This window comes from Oncorhynchus mykiss, chromosome 13 (assembly GCF_013265735.2).
Source record: "Oncorhynchus mykiss isolate Arlee chromosome 13, USDA_OmykA_1.1, whole genome shotgun sequence".
Taxonomy (NCBI): Eukaryota; Metazoa; Chordata; class Actinopteri; order Salmoniformes; family Salmonidae; genus Oncorhynchus; species Oncorhynchus mykiss.
Genome location: NC_048577.1, coordinates 13,673,709 through 13,689,695, shown reverse-complemented (window position 1 = coordinate 13,689,695; position 15,987 = coordinate 13,673,709). Strand labels below are relative to the sequence as shown.

The following is a 15,987-nucleotide window of genomic DNA, read 5'->3' as shown; positions in this document are numbered from 1 at the left end:
CAATTACAAGAATTTTGGTTTCAAAAACTTTATTGAAATCCTGTGAAATAAAGCAATGTAGAAAAAGAACATAAGTATGAATTACCTCTCCAATAAAATGTTGATTAAACATTCACAACGCAACACTCAATGTGCTGACTTATGGGATTATGACACGTGTCTGTGATTATCATTCCCAAATTCTCCTGATATAGTTTTAATCTGAATCTGAAGAAAATGGTATAGCCATACAGCTTATGTAGTTTATAGAAAAAGTTATAGGATAAAAGAGAACGATATAATGCAACATTCACTTCCCCAAAAGAGAAGTAGAAAGCATAGCTGACTGACAAAATCACTGGAGTTCTACATGGCAACAAAACAATATCACATTTTAGCATTTGTTACTCACTAAAGGACTAGAACCTCACCATTTAGAGTAAATCGCAAATGGAAATATCAACTCCTGTCGTGCCAATTAATACCAAAGAGTCACAGCTTCAGATTCACAGAATATCATTTTCTGGCCACGCACGGACTACTCTTGAACACATGAAAAGCGAGAAGTGTATCATGCATGAGTACTATATATTTCAGATGTAGTTAAAATCATCGCAAAACAAACAAGTACAAAAGTATGTAGCTATATGTTAGCCCTTACCTCCTCAAATCTCTTGACTTATGCCTTCTTACCATGGTAGGTAAGGGCAGGACGGCAACTCTAAACACCCTTTCAGAGGAGTAACGTTACAGTTACACACTGATGAACTCTAGGGTTTGAAGAACATGGTGATTCGGATTTCAAGCACCATGACTGTATAGTAACTCTACTTCCTGGGTGGGGGGGGGGGGGGGAGGAGCAAAGGGGTACGGAGGCTGCCCTATGAAGCTCATGAGAGGGGGCTGTGGCGGGGCCATCAGCTGGGCCATGAGGGGCTTGGGCCCTGCTGCAGGTGGAGGAGCTGGACCCAACACACCCTGGGGCTGACTGGACTGATTCTGGCCCCTACCACTACTACCCCTAGGGGCCCCATTAGCAGCCCCCGCCGCCACGGTAACGCATCCTGCCACCTGGAGAAGAACATTCACATAGGAGGATTAGAATGTCATAATATAAGCTGAAATATTTTAGTTTAAGAATGTCAAACATCACTGGTTACACAAAACGTGTAGTTTATGTTTGGATGTGAGATGGTAAAGGTGATAGAATAGAATTAAAAACTGGGGTCTAGAAATAACAACCAATCCTCAATTGAGCCAGCATAGTATGGTTCGGGTTGACCCTATAGTGTGAATCAAGCCAGTCTCACCACCTCCTCCCCCATGTCCAGAGTTAACCAGCTGCAGCAGTTTGGGATTGATGGCCTGCCGGGCCTCCTCCAGGACTCGGACCAGGTCCCTGGCCTGGCGTAGGTTACCCAGGGTGAAGACGGTGTAGGCCGTGCCCTTGTTGGTGCTGCGGGCTGTACGGCCGATCCTGTGCACGTAGTCCTCAGACAAGTTGGGGTAGTCATAGTTGATGACAAACTTGATATCCTCCACGTCTTTGTGGGAAAGTGGTTTTGAGAGGTGGGAGAGGAAGGTGATGGGTGAGGAGGGAGAGATGAGAGAGGAGGGAGAGGAGGGTTAGGAGGGTGAGATGAGAGGAGGGTTAGGAGGGTGAGATGAGTGAGATGAGAGGAGGGTTTGGAGGGTGAGATGAGAGGAGGGTTTGGAGGGTGAGATGATTAGGGAGAGGATGGTTTGGAGGGAGAGGAGGGTGAGATGAGGAGGAAGAGGACGGTTTGGAGGGAGAGGAGGGTTAGGAGGGTGAGATGAGAGGAGGGTTTGGAGGGTGAGATGAGAGGAGGGTTTGGAGGGTGAGATGAGGAGGGAGAGGACGGTTTGGAGGGAGACGAGGGTGAGATGAGGAGAGAGAGGAGGGAGAGGAGGGTGAGATGAAGAGGGAGAGGAGGGTGAGATGAGGAGGGTTTGAGAGATGTTTGTACAGTGAGAAAGAAGACAGATGGTAGTCAAACAACACCAAAGCTATGAGAGAAAAGTGGATGATTATTTAGAAATCCATTTCAAATGAATATGGTATAAATATTGATTACCACTTACCTGTCCAATAATAACAGAAGAATAAATATAAATGTATCCAAATGTATGTTAATTCCTGAAGTAAAACCTTTGAAAGTCAGTTTCGGGTCAAAATATCTTGACTGAAGGCCAGGAGGTCTAGTGGTAAACCCCATCAGAATGTAACAAGAGAGAACCACTCAGCATTAGGAAGGCTTCAGTAGAGATGATGATGTGACATTCTGTCTGGACTTTCACCAATGCACAGTTTACGCAATCTTACATAATAGTATAACCATTCAGAACATTTAGTTCTACCATGGTAACATGTTCTCTGCTGAGAAATGGTATGTGAAGAATATGGGGAAATGAGTGACAGTACACTGTCAACACGATCAGACCAGAAGAGTAAAAAGTATTTCCAATGTTTCTTTTAAATTCGGATGTTGAAATGACAGTAGAAGGACAAAAAAGTCTGTTTCTCATTACAGAAGCTCTGACAACACTGCTGGGTTGATCCGAAAACAACACATCTCCTTGGACCTTTCCCCTCTGTTTTCCATGGTAACAGAGGGAGGCCATTTTACTACTCACAGAACCTCCCAAACCTAAATATGTTTCCACCAAGAGTAAATGTTGGAGGATAAAGCTCAACACAGTTCCTTCAACAAATACCTTTCTGTGACTGACTCCAATATGGATCGATGAAACTACCTGAATGAGTTGATGTGACTGGGGAGGTCGTGGAAGGTGTAGTAGGAAAGGGGGTGTTGAGGTACTTACCCCTTTAGAGTTGTTTTACAAGGGTAGTCAGTCACCCCCTGTCCTGTCCTGATCAGCCCTGGTTCGCTTGGAGGCGCTGGGGGGGAGGGAGAGATGAGGGGGCCCAAACTAGCCCCCCGTTTCCCCCTCACCCTTCGCATACACCAGCAACGTCGGACAGGAGCAGAACCGCTAAACCCCCCCCCCCTCCACATCAGAGTCTGCCGGTCCGGCTGGGGCACAGGGAGAGAACGGTAATGGGGATATTCCTCCTCAGAGGACACTACACTATTACTCTATTCTATAACATGAGTATTTAGTTATTTGTGATGGACTGATATTATATCAACTGTCATTAAGATAGATTGGACAGACAGAGATGATCTACCACCCTCTGTAGTATCCATCTACCTACCCAACAATCCATGAATGGCTATGTATTACACAGTCATAATAATTGCCTAATTCCAGAAGATGTGTGTGCGGTTTGCTAAGTATAGCATGTGCCTGGCTTACCCGGATCTGGTCCACGATCTTGCGTATCTGTGGTTCGAAGCCCATGTCCAGCATGCGGTCAGCCTCGTCCAGCACCAGGTAGGTGCAGCGCAGCAGGTTGGTCTTCCCTGCCTCCAGGAAGTCTATGAGACGCCCCGGGGTGGCGATGCAGATCTCTGTACCTATATGGACATAGGATGCAAAGTGTCACAGTTTCAAAAGAGACGCAAATGCATCAGAAGATTACTTCCAATACTTGTAGCTTTTTCAATCTTAATACTAGTAACTGAAGGGGAAGTGCAGAAAATTAAGCTAAGCTGGGGCCAGGGAGCCAATCAGGTTTTAGATCATCAGAAGTGGAGAGGTCTTGTCTGTAGTCGGCACAAACAATATAAGTAAGTAAGTAAGTAACTTGTAACAGCATTTAATTCAACCTGTAGCTCCTCACCTCTCTCCAGGTCACGTATCTGCGGTCCCTTGGGTGCTCCTCCATAGACACAGGTACTCTTGATGCGGGAGGTCTTTCCATAATCATGAGCCACCTGCTGCACCTGCTGGGCCAACTCTCTGGTCGGGGCCAAGACCAGGCACTGAGGAGAGAGAGATATCAATACATTCACTACCGTTTAAAAGTTTGGCGTCACTGAGAAATGTCATTGTTTTCGAAAGAAAACCATTAAAATAACATCAAATTGATCACAAATGCAGCGTAGACATTGTTAATGTTGTAAATGACTATCGTGGCTGGAAACAACAGATTTTTTTTATGGAATATCTACATAGGCATACAGAGGTCCATTATCAGCAACCATCACTCCTGTGTTCCAATGGCATGTTGTGTTAGATAATCCAAGTTTATCATTTTAAAAGGCTAATTGATCATTAGAAATCCTTTTTGCAATTATATTAGCACATCTGAAAACTGTTGTTCTGGTTAAAGAAGCAATAAAACGGGCCTTCTTTAGACTAGTTGAGTATCTGGAGCATCAGCATTTGTGGGTTTGATTACAGCCTCAAAATGGCCAGAAACAAAGACCTTTCTTCTGAAACTCGTCAGTCTATTCTTGTTCGGAGAAAAGAAAGGCTATTGCATGTGAGAAATTGCCAAGAAACTGAAGATCTCGTCCAATGCTGTGTACTACTCCGTTCACAGAACAGCGCAGATTGTCTCTAACCAGAATAGAAAGAGGAGTGGGAGGCCCCGGTGTACAACTGAGCAAGAGTACAAGTACATTAGTGTCTAGTTTGAGAAACAGACGCCTCACAAGTCATCAACTGGCAGCTTCATTAAATAGTACCCGCAAAACACCAGTCTCAACGTCAACAGTGAAGAGGCGACTCCAGGATGCTGGCCTTCTAGGCAGAGTTCCTCTGTCCAGTCTCAACGTCAACAGTGAAGAGGCGACTCCAGGATGCTGGCCTTCTAGGCATAGTTCCTCTGTCCAGTCTCAACGTCAACAGTGAAGAGGCGACTCCAGGATGCTGGCCTTCTAGGCAGAGTTCCTCTGTCCAGTCTCAACGTCAACAGTGAAGAGGCGACTCCAGGATGCTGGCCTTCTAGGCAGAGTTCCTCTGTCCAGAGTCTGTGTTCTTTACCCCCATCTTAATCTTGTTTTTATTGGCCAGTCTGAAATATGGCTTTTTCTTTGCAACTCTGCCTAGAAGGCCAGCATCCCAGAATTGCCTCTTCACTGTGTTTTGTGGTTACCTTTAATAACACATCATATATAGCTACAGCATACCATAGGTAGGTCTAAGCGCAACAGAGTTAAGTACACTATAGAAAAGGGCCAAAACATTCTAGTCTCACAGACATGAAATATATGAATAAGCAACAGTGTGCAGTTTCCAGTTGTGTACTCACAATAGATCCGTCTCCCCTCTCTAGATAGGGCTGATGGTTGATGTGCACAATGGCAGGAAGCAGATACTGCAAGAAAAGGCGCCAAGTAGTACAATGAGGTCATGAGGTATATGTCCCAATCTGACAGTCCAGGGACATTGGTCCTCATGTGTCAATATGTCTTTGTGTGTTGCAGCTGTCAAATGTTCCTCTGGGAGTTTATGTTTTTTTTATACTGCAGCTGTTGGTGTGTGTGTGTGTGTGTGTGTGTGTGTGTGTGTGTGTGTGTGTGTGTGTGTGACAGTAAGACAGACAGAGATGTTGCAGCTGTCGGTACTGTGCGTGTTGTTGGATTATCATGGCGTCCTTACTGCCAGGGTCTTGCCGGAGCCAGTCTGAGCGATGCCCACCATGTCCCTGCCACTCAGGGCCAGAGGGAAGCCCTGTGACTGGATAGATGTGGGCTCCTTGAAGTCCTGACTCAGTAGCACATCCATTACATACTCTGTCAGCAAAGATAAACAATTAAAGGAATAGTTAGCTATAGCCAGGGGTGGGCAAAACTTTTGGCTTTTGAAATTCAACTGAGGGCCACAGACCGATTTGTCAAACATACTATGTATTAGAGGTCGACCGATTATGATTTTTCAACGCCGATACCGATTATTGAAGGACTAAAAAATCCGATACTGATTAATCGGCTGATTTTTATTTATTTGTAATAATGACAATTACAACAATACTGAATGAACACTTATTTCAACTTCATATAATAGATCAATAAAATCACCTTAGCCTCAAGTAAATAATGAAACATGTTCAATTTGGTTTAAATAATGCAAAAACAAAGTCTTGGAGATGAAAGCAAAAGTGCAATATGTGCCATATTAGAAAGCTAACGTTGAAGTTCCTTGCTCAGAACATGAGAACATATGAAAGCTGGTGGTTCCTTTTAACATGAGTCTTCAATATTCCCAGGTAAGAAGTTTTAGGTTGTAGTTATTATAGGAATTACAGGACTATTTCCCTCTATACCATTTGTATTTCATTAACCTTTGACTATTGGATGTTCTTATAGGCACTTTAGTATTGCCAGTGTAACAGTATAGCTTCCGTCCCTCTCCTCGCTCCTCCCTGGGCTCGAACCAGGAACACAACAACAGCCACCCTCGAAGCAGCGTTACCCATGCAGAGCAAGGGAAACAACCACTGCAAGGCTCAGAGCGAGTGACGTTTGAAACGCTATTAGCGCGCGCTAACTAGCTAGCCATTTCACTTCGGTTACACCAGCCTCATCTCGGGAGTTGATAGGCTTGAAGTCATAAACAGCGCAATGCTTGACGCACAACGAAGAGCTGCTGGCAAAACGCACGAAAGTGCTGTTTGAATTCATGTTTACGCTATTGCTTCTGCCTACCACCGCTCAGTCAGATACTTAGATACTTGTATGCTCAGTCAGATTATATGCAACGCAGGACACGCTAGATAATATCTAGTAATTTCAATTTACCTTGGCTTACTGCATTTGTGTAACAGGCTCCTTGTGGAGTGCAACGAGAGAGAGGCAGGTCGTTATTGCGTTGGATTAGTTAACTGTAAGGTTGCAAGATTGGATCCCCCGAGCTGACGAGGTGAAAATCTGTCTTTCTGCCCTCGAACGAGGCAGCTAACCCACCGTTCCTAGCCCATCATTGAAAATAAGAATGTGTTCTTAACTGACTTGCCTAGTTAAATAAAGGTATACAAATATATATATATAAAATTTAATTTAAAAAACGGCAAATCAGCACCCAAAAATACCGATTTCCGATAGTTATGAAAACTTGAAATCGGCCCTAATTAATCGGCCATTCCGATTAATCGGTCGACCTCTACTATGTATTTAGTTTGACGTTCAAGAGCGGCCTGGAGTGTTTTAAAAAACAAAAACAATAATGTGACCTATGAGCCCCCCTCCCCTTCCCAATAGCCTATGGGGTTAGTGTTTTGTAAGCTTTGGCTGTGTTCCAAGAACTCTTTAAAATGGGTTCAACTTCCTATTCTCATCTCTTTACCGTGACGGTAGACTGCTGAAAAGGTGAAGGGACAGGCTATAATATGGGTTCAACAAGTGTCAACTGGTATCTACTGTTGTCTTCTTACGGGGAAACTGTGCTTGGTGGAAGCTGGTCATGGCCCTGGGGCAGCCAGTACCGCTGACTGTGATCTCCTTCTTCCTGCGGAACTCATCTATGTCATACTGCAGACACAGACAACAGAGAATGAATCAACAGGCTCAATAGACACACTATGGATAGCATCCTTCTAAGAACATGTGTATATATTGTGTTTGTGTGTGTACCTGAGTCATGCGCTGGAGCTCTGGGTGCTCGTTGTAGAAGTTCTTCTCAAACTTGGGCAGTAGACATTCAGCAAGATACATCAAACAGCATTCTAAGATATCCCCGTATCATATAAAAAGCACACTTTTGATAGATATTCCTACGTTGCTATAATTATATTTCACATGCTGCAGAAAATATCTGCTTACCCTTTGTCTCGTCCACGGTCTCTATCTCGGTCTCCATACGACGAACACCCCCTCATGTTTTCAATAAATTCTTGCTTGTAGAAATATTTAAAAGTTGCACGGTGTTGTGCAGTCTGAATCCTACAATTCCGTTAAGATAGCTTATGTTATAAGGAAAGTGCAATAAAGTTAAACACTTACTTACAAACACAACTTAAAAGGTAAGACGATCCCTGAAGTTATTGAACAAGCCAAAACAGAATTTTGTTTTGCAGTTGCTGCTGCTTCACATCACGTCACGTCAACTCCCCCAGTCACTCCCTCCCTGTGGACGTAAGGTTTTGTGTCGTAACCCGACATAAACAACATGCACGTTTCGTGTCAAAGGAGCGTAGGGCAAATGGAGAATTCGGCGTAGCCTACATTTACATTTTATAGCGTTCATGCCCTAATAATACTTGTGTACAGCTGGTGGCAGTAATACGTCTTGTGACAGTGAGTGACGTTCTTGAGGAGAAAGCCTACCAAAGAAGAAGAAAATGGAACCAGGAAGTGCAAGCTAGCTAACCATCTGTCTTGTGTAATAGGTCTAGTTTTCATGTTACATTAAGATAAATATGACATTATATTAGGTAGATTTATATTGTAGAAATAAATGCCTTTGCTAATACAAAATAGAAGAATCGAACGACCAGGTTCGACAGTCGATTTGTTCGCCAGATATCCGCATTTGCAGGTGAGTTGACTGGAGTAGCCAAGCAAACTATTTTTTATTTATTTAACCTTTATTTACCGGTGAGTTGACTAGTTAGCCAAGCAAAATAGCAGCTGTCATGTCGTAAGCAAGTTGTCCTTGTTGGAATTAATCACCATTTAGTAACAAATCACTTGCTCTTCATGCTATATTGACATTTTATTTTATACCATAGGAAAACGCCCGAGTATTTCGGTCCATGCCGGTTGTAGATGTCGACCCGAAGTGCCTCCTATACATACAGCAACGAGAGTTTGCAGCCACAACACCAGCGGACAGTGAGTATAAACTATAGTTAAATCAATAGGTCAGCCTAGCTTAACATAGTATATTGTTGCGTCCAAAGGCTACCTCTACACTGATAAATTGTAACTAAAAATCCGCTGCACAGTTTCCACGACCATCACGAAATGTGTCCCTCTGTTTCCCCAGACTCTGTCGCTGTCCTTGGTTCTGATGATGCAACCACCTGCCACCTAGTTCTGGTACGACACACAGGTACTGCAGTTCTCTATGTAATGTGTGTTTGTAGATACTATGATAGCATCAAGATATGAGCTTCTACTTCTAAAAATTCACCTTTCCAGAAACAAGTCTCTCACTGTTGCCGCTTGCTATAGACCTCCCTCTGCCCCCAGCTGTGCCCTCGATACCATATGTGAATTGATTGCCCCCCATCTATCTTCTGAGCTCGTGCTACTAGGTGACCTAAACTGGGACATGCTTAACACCCCGGCCACCCTACAAACTAAGCTTGATGCCCTAAATATTACACAAATTATCAATGAACCTACCAGGTTCAACCCCAAATCAGTAAACACGGGCACCCTCATAGATGTCATCCTAACTAACTCGCCCTCCAAATACACCTCTGCTGTTTTCAATCAAGATCTCAGCGATCACTGCATCATTGCCTGCATCCGTAATGGGTCTGCAACCAAACGACCACCCCTCATCACTGTCAAACACTCCCTGAAACATTTCTGCGAGCAGGCCTTTCTAATCGACCTGGCCGGGGTATCCTGGAATGACATTGACCTCATCCCGTCAGCAGATGATGCTTGGCTATTCTTTAAAAGTGCCTTCCTCACCATCTTAAATAAGCATGCCCCTCTCAAAAGAATTTGAACTAGGAATAGATATAGTACTTGGTTCACTCCAGACCTGTCTGCCCTTGACCAGCACAAAAACATCCTCTGTCGTTCTGCATTAGCATCGAATAGCCCCCGTGATATGCAACTTTTCAGGGAAGTTAGGAACAAATATACACAGGCAGTTAGAAAAGCTAAGGCAAGCTTTTTCAAACAGAAATTTGCATCCTGTAGTACTAACTCAAAAAAGTTCTGGGACACTGTAAAGTCCATGGAGAATAAGAGCACCTCATCCCAGCTGCCCACTGCTCTGAGGCTAGGAAACACTGTCACCACCGATAAATCCACTATAATTGAGAATTTCAATAAGCATTTCTCTACGGCTGACCATGCTTTCCACTTGGCTACCCCTACCCCGGTCAACTGCCCGGCACCCTCCACAGCAACCCGCCCAAGCTCCCACCATTTCTCCTTTACCCAAATCCAGATAGCTGATGTTCTGAAAGAGCTGCAAAATCTGGACCCATTGACCTGGCCAAGGCTTTCGACTCTTGTCAATCACAACATTCTTATTGGCAGACTCAACAGCCTTGGTTTCTCAAATGATTGCCTAGCCTGGTTTACCAACTACTTCTCTGATAGAGTTCAGTGTGTCAAATCGGAGGGACTGTTGTCCGGTCCTCTGACAGTCTCTATGGGTGTGCCACAGGGTTCAATTCTTGGGCCGACTCTCTTTTCTGTATACATCAATGATGTTGCTCTTGCTGCTGGTGATTCTCTGATCCACCTCTACGCAGACGACACCATTCTGTATACTTCTGGCCCCTCCTTGGACACTGTGTTAACTAACCTCCAGACGAGCTTCAATGCCATACAACTCTCCTTCCGTAGCCTCCCAACTGCTCTTAAACGCAAATAAAACAAAATGCCTGCTATTCAATCGATCACTGCCCGCACCTGCTTGCCCGTCCAGCATCACTACTCTGGACGGCTCTGATTTAGAATACGTGGACAACTACAAATACCTGGGTGTCTGGTTAGACTGTAAACTTTCCTTCCAGGCTCACATTAAGCATCTCCAATCCAAAATTAAATCTAGAATCGGCTTCCTATTTCGCAACAAAGCATCCTTCACTCATGCTGCCAAACATACCCTCGTAAAACTGACCATCCTACCGATCCTCGACTTCGGTGATGTTATCTATAAAATAGCCTCTAACACTTTACTCAACAAACTGGATGCAGTCTATCACAGTGCCATCCGTTTTGTCACCAAAGCACCATACACTACCCACCATTGCGACCTGTACGCTCTCGTTGGTTGGCCCTCGCTTCATACTCGTCGCCAAATCCACTAGCTACAGGTTATCTACAAGTCTCTGCTAGGTAAAGCCCCGCCTTATCTCAGCTCACTGGTCACCATAGCAGCACCCACTCGTAGCACACGCTCCAGCAGATATATCTCACTGGTCACCCCCAAAGCCAATTCCTCCTTTGGTCGTATTTCCTTCCAGTTCTCTGCTGCCCATGACTGGAACGAATTGCAAAAATCTCTGAAGCTGGAGACTCACATCTCCCTCACTAAGCACCAGCTGTCAGAGCAGCTTACAGATCACTGCACCTGTACATAGCCCATCTGTAAACAGCCCATCTATCTACCTACCTCATCCCCATACTGGTATTTATTTATTTTGCTCCTTTGCACCCCAGTATCTCTACCTGCACATTCATCTTCTGCCAATCTACTATTCCAGTGTTTAATTGCTATATGGTAATTACTTCGCCACCATGGCCTATTTATTTCCTTAACTTACCTCATTTGCACTCACTGTATATAGACTTTTTGTTTTCTTTTGTTCTACTGCATTATTGACTATGTTTTGTTTATTCCATGTGTAACTCTGTTGTTGTATGTGTCGAATTGCTACGCTTTATCTTGGCCAGGTCGCAGTTGCAAATGAGAACTTGTTCTCAACTAGCCTACCTGGTTAAATAAAGGTGAAATAAAATAAAATGTCTGTATTTGTACCATCTTTTAGGAAGTGGAGCTGCTTGCCTTGCTCACTGTGATGGCTCCAGCACGTGGAGTGAGGTTCCCCTCATCGTCAAAGCTGTCACATCTCTGAGCAAGGACCCTGCCAAGGAGGGCAGGTAAGAGATAACCCCCCCCCCCCACCCCCCCACCCACCCACCCCCCACACACGTAATTGTCCCCTTGCTTCTTTTCCTTCAGGCTGGAGCTCCACCTCGTTGGAGGTTTTGATGATGAGTCAAAGACGTCCCACAAACTCAGCCTTAACCTATTGTGTACGTAAATCTTCTTATCTTCCCTCCTGTTTGAATGCAACTGCCACAGTAGCAACACCATTATCAGGCTGCATAGAGAAACTACAACCCTTCTATTGTGTTTTGCAGCGGCCTTCCAGAGACAGAAAGAGGATATTCACCTAGAGACCTGCTGCATCACAGGTACATGTTTCCACTCTGTTATATTCTCTCTCAGCCTGTTTTTCTTTATACAACCCAGAGCTATATATGTAGAGAGTTTGGCTGCCATGTTAGCACAGGGGCCATGTTAGCACAGGGGCCATGTTAGCACAGGGGCCATGATCGAACGGCTGCCATGTTAGTGCCTTTTATTCTTGAAGTTTTGGTGATGTAACAATACGAGAGCACCTCCGACAATTTCCTATGAAATGACCCCCTGTAAACAAGCAAAGCAGGAGAGAGAATTTCATGTTTTTATTGATTCGCATTCCAAGTATCCAAGTCTGTACTGTGTTGTGTTGTCAACAAATTGCATATCTTCTTTCAGTGGACATCTTCATAGGTTTTGAAAACTATCTGAAATAAACAGCACAACGCGGAAGTGTCAATTATCACTTAGCAACAGCTATGGAGGAGGAAGTGGCGCTCTCGGAACGTTCAGACAGAAACCCTCATTGGCCCAACTCTCTGTATATCTGACTCTGCCCCTACCTATCTCGAGGCTCTTTCTCTTTTTTCCACTTGCAGAGATGAATGACGTCTTAGTGGACGGAGCGCACAGACCGGGTGTGCATGGCATAGGTACTGTACTGTATCTACACTGCAAATCAATTCACCTTTGTGTAGCAGACAGTTTATAATATGGCATTAACTGTTTGTCTGCAGGTATAAATATTAAAACAGGGGAGGTGTTCCCCGCCTCGTTCCCTTACAAAGGACCCGCGGAGGAGCTGCGATCAGCACGGACATTCACTGGGGGCCAGGTAGAGACTTGCGCATAGATATAGAACCTTAAATAAATCAAATCAAATCAAATTTTATTTGTCACATACACATGGTTAGCAGATGTTAATGCGAGTGTAGCGAAATGCTTGTGCTTCTAGTTCCGACAATGCAGTAATAACAAGTAATCTAACTAACAATTCCAAAACTACTGTCTTGTACACAGTGTAAGGGGATAAAGAATATGTACATAAGGATATATGAATGAGTGACGGTACAGAGCAGCATAGGCAAGATACAGTAGATGGTATCGAGTACAGTATATACATATGAGATGAGTATGTAAACAAAGTGGCATAGTTAAAGTGGCTAGTGATACATGTATTACATAAGGATACAGTCGATGATATAGAGTACAGTATATACGTATGCATATGAGATGAATAATGTAGGGTAAGTAACATTATATAAGGTAGCATTGTTTAAAGTGGCTAGTGATATATTTACATCATTTCCCATCAATTCCCATTATTAAAGTGGCTGGAGTTGAGTCAGTGTCAGTGTCAGTGTCAGTGTGTTGGCAGCAGCCACTCAATGTTAGTGGTGGCTGTTTAACAGTCTGATGGCCTTGAGATAGAAGCTGTTTTTCAGTCTCTCGGTCCCAGCTTTGATGCACCTGTACTGACCTCGCCTTTTGGATGATAGCGGGGTGAACAGGCAGTGGCTCGGGTGGTTGATGTCCTTGATGATCTTTATGGCCTTCCTGTGACATCGGGTGGTGTAGGTGTCCTGGAGGGCAAGTAGTTTGTCCCCGGTGATGCGTTGTGCAGACCTCACTACCCTCTGGAGAGCCTTACGGTTGAGGGCGGAGCAGTTGCCGTACCAGGCGGTGATACAGCCCGCCAGGATGCTCTCGATTGTGCATCTGTAGAAGTTTGTGAGTGCTTTTGGTGACAAGCCGGATTTCTTCAGCCTCCTGAGGTTGAAGAGGCGCTGCTGCGCCTTCTTCACAATGCTGTCTGTGTGAGTGGACCAATTCAGTTTGTCTGTGATGTGTATGCCGAGGAACTTAAAACTTGCTACCCTCTCCACTACTGTTCCATCGATGTGGATAGGGGGGTGTTCCCTCTGCTGTTTCCTGAAGTCCACAATCATCTCCTTAGTTTTGTTGACGTTGAGTGTGAGGTTATTTTCCTGACACCACACTCCGAGGGCCCTCACCTCCTCCCTGTAGGCCGTCTCGTCGTTGTTGGTAATCAAGCCTATAGGCTGATGTCATAGAGCCACTATGCATCAGATTGGCAAATTTGTCAAGTAGAACTAGAATGCCTGTCTACTGATATATTGTCTATGCTCTTGCACATCATCTCTGACACTACGTGAAGGATCGCTCTAAAGAAAGATCAAAGATGACACATTGAATGGCTTGTGGAGTGTCTGGATAGAACCCATGCGCCAGTTGCTAACTACACTTCATCAGACAGTCGCATAACATTGTAATTGTGTCTCCACAGATGGCTGATATATATGACTCGAACAAAGGAGTTGTGAAGATAGGCCCATGTAAGTGGTCCCCGAATCTGGATATTTCCTTCTGGCTGTCGCAAGACGATGACACCATCTTAAAGGTAAGGTGTAAGAAAATAATACATTACTAATATTGATCCCACAATCACTAGAACTTTAGTTGTATGTCCCTTTAAAAGCTTATTGACAACCTCTAATGTGTTATAGCCCTGTTTCTGTCAACACTGATACAATGTATGTTGCATAGTATGTTATCAGTATACACTGTGATATGTTACTCCTCCTGTTTTTTTCCCCCGACCAGTACCTATCCACGTCCCCAACGGCTGAGCCACCACACTTTGTCCAGCACATCAAGTCCACCATCCAGTTCCTCCTGGAGCACCCCAGTTCAGACAGCGTCTTCCCTGGAGGACAGCCCCAGCACTACCGCAGAACAGAGCAGGGGGACTGGGAGAATGTTAACCAGACATAAAGGGCTTGAGACCCTTCTCTAACCCCCTATTACTTTGACTTTCCCTGGAATCTGTCCGGAAATGGAATCACTCCTTAACTTCTGGAAGACAAGACACTGTGACCCTCCTCTTTACGCCATTGTGGGCATCACATGTTATTGTTTTTTTGACTTGGTACCAGTACTCCCTGTATATAGCCTCTTTATTTTAATTTTATTGTTGCTCTTTTATTTTTTACTTTTGTTTGTTTAGTAATTATTTTTCTTAACTGCATTGTTGGTTAATGGCTTGTAAGTAAGCATTTTACAGTAAGGTAAAATTGTATTCGGTGCATGTGACAAATAAAATTTGTTTTGATTTATCCGTGGTAGCTATGTACAGTACAGCACTGGGGTTCAATCCAGATAGCTCTGTATCTTTGGACTGTTTGTCTCATAGTTTACCAGACTTTTTTTGTATATGTCTTATTTTAAATCAACAATACAGACAATACAAATGTCTGCTCCCACAGAGAGTTCTCTGGTCAGAGGGTGCGCTTGCCCCCAGTCGCCCCGAGGGGCTAACAAGGCAAGGCCCCGGCCCAAAGAGATTTTCCAAGGGCTGGAAAAAAGAAGCCCGACTCGCGGGCAGGCATGAAGGAAAGCGCACCCATAAATACCAGGACCCAGCATGAAGCCAAACCACAAAACATAAATAACGAAAAGCAAAACATAGAATAATCACATCCCACCCTCACCCCTAATTGGAGGACATCAAACATTTGCCCTGTACATTTCTGTATATACTTATTTCAACACTCATAAATTCCGCCCTTCCAACAGCCACAGATCAACCCATCTTTCTCAATAAAATATTAATTCTACCATGGTGTCTCACTAGGGACTTGAACCTCCCCAACTGCAACATTTCTGCTGAAATTGCCTTAAAAATAAACATTGATTTAGTTTACTTGACTGGCTGGCCCCAGTGAAGACAGGACAGGTGGAGCTATATGTATTTGTCCCAAATGGCACCATTTTCCCTATTTAGTGCAGTCATAGGGCCATAGGGCTCTGGTCAAATGTAGTGCACTATGTAGGGAATGGGGTACAATTTGGGACAGATGATATCTTTCTATTACTGATGATTGTTGTTGGGATGTTTTAATTCTTGAGTTGGTGAAGGTCTGCACCCACGCGGTCTGTTGGATTGCACAATGTGTTCATCTGAGTCCTACTAGACTATTATCTGGTGTAGTCATGTTATCCAGTAGCTGTAGATGTACCCTTACTGGACAAAACATTAAGAACACCTTCCTAATA

The 15,987-nt window shown here is 44.2% G+C and overlaps 2 protein-coding genes across 2 annotated transcripts; one reads left to right on the top strand and one right to left on the bottom strand.

The window, feature by feature from the left end:
* Positions 1 to 12: 12 nt before the first annotated feature.
* On the bottom strand, positions 13 to 7,967 carry LOC110487284 (probable ATP-dependent RNA helicase DDX17). Its single transcript, XM_036942593.1, has 9 exons — positions 7,671 to 7,967; positions 7,482 to 7,573; positions 7,283 to 7,379; positions 5,512 to 5,645; positions 5,162 to 5,227; positions 3,746 to 3,887; positions 3,319 to 3,479; positions 2,822 to 3,035; positions 13 to 1,604 (listed from the first exon to the last, which is right to left on the bottom strand). The coding sequence occupies exons 1-9, from the start codon at positions 7,705 to 7,707 to the stop codon at positions 1,228 to 1,230; spliced, it is 1,320 nt and encodes a 439-aa protein (XP_036798488.1). The 5' UTR covers positions 7,708 to 7,967; the 3' UTR covers positions 13 to 1,227.
* Positions 7,968 to 8,056: 89 nt separating this feature from the next.
* Positions 8,057 to 15,046, top strand: LOC110485694 (protein N-terminal asparagine amidohydrolase). The gene is made up of 10 exons (XM_021556815.2): positions 8,057 to 8,385; positions 8,579 to 8,681; positions 8,836 to 8,901; positions 11,534 to 11,645; positions 11,728 to 11,801; positions 11,910 to 11,963; positions 12,510 to 12,563; positions 12,648 to 12,745; positions 14,219 to 14,332; positions 14,536 to 15,046. The coding sequence occupies exons 1-10, from the start codon at positions 8,305 to 8,307 to the stop codon at positions 14,704 to 14,706; spliced, it is 927 nt and encodes a 308-aa protein (XP_021412490.1). The 5' UTR covers positions 8,057 to 8,304; the 3' UTR covers positions 14,707 to 15,046.
* Positions 15,047 to 15,987: the final 941 nt, after the last annotated feature.

Excerpts from the sequence above, each read along its gene's own strand:
- LOC110487284 (XM_036942593.1), bottom strand. The coding sequence starts at position 7,707 with ATGGAGACCGAGATAGAGACCGTGGACGAGACAAAGG. Across the intron at positions 3,888-5,161 it reads AGAGGGGAGACGGATCTATT|TGCCTGGTCTTGGCCCCGAC; the intron begins GTGAGTACACAA and ends CTCTCTCCTCAG. Across the intron at positions 1,605-2,821 it reads TAAAACAACTCTAAAGGGGT|CCTCCTCTCCCTCCTCTCTC; the intron begins AAGTACCTCAAC and ends CACCCTCCTAAC.
- LOC110485694 (XM_021556815.2), top strand. The coding sequence starts at position 8,305 with ATGCCTTTGCTAATACAAAATAGAAGAATCGAACGACCAGGTTCGACA. Across the intron at positions 11,646-11,727 it reads GACCCTGCCAAGGAGGGCAG|GCTGGAGCTCCACCTCGTTG; the intron begins GTAAGAGATAAC and ends CTTTTCCTTCAG. Across the intron at positions 12,746-14,218 it reads GGACATTCACTGGGGGCCAG|ATGGCTGATATATATGACTC; the intron begins GTAGAGACTTGC and ends GTGTCTCCACAG.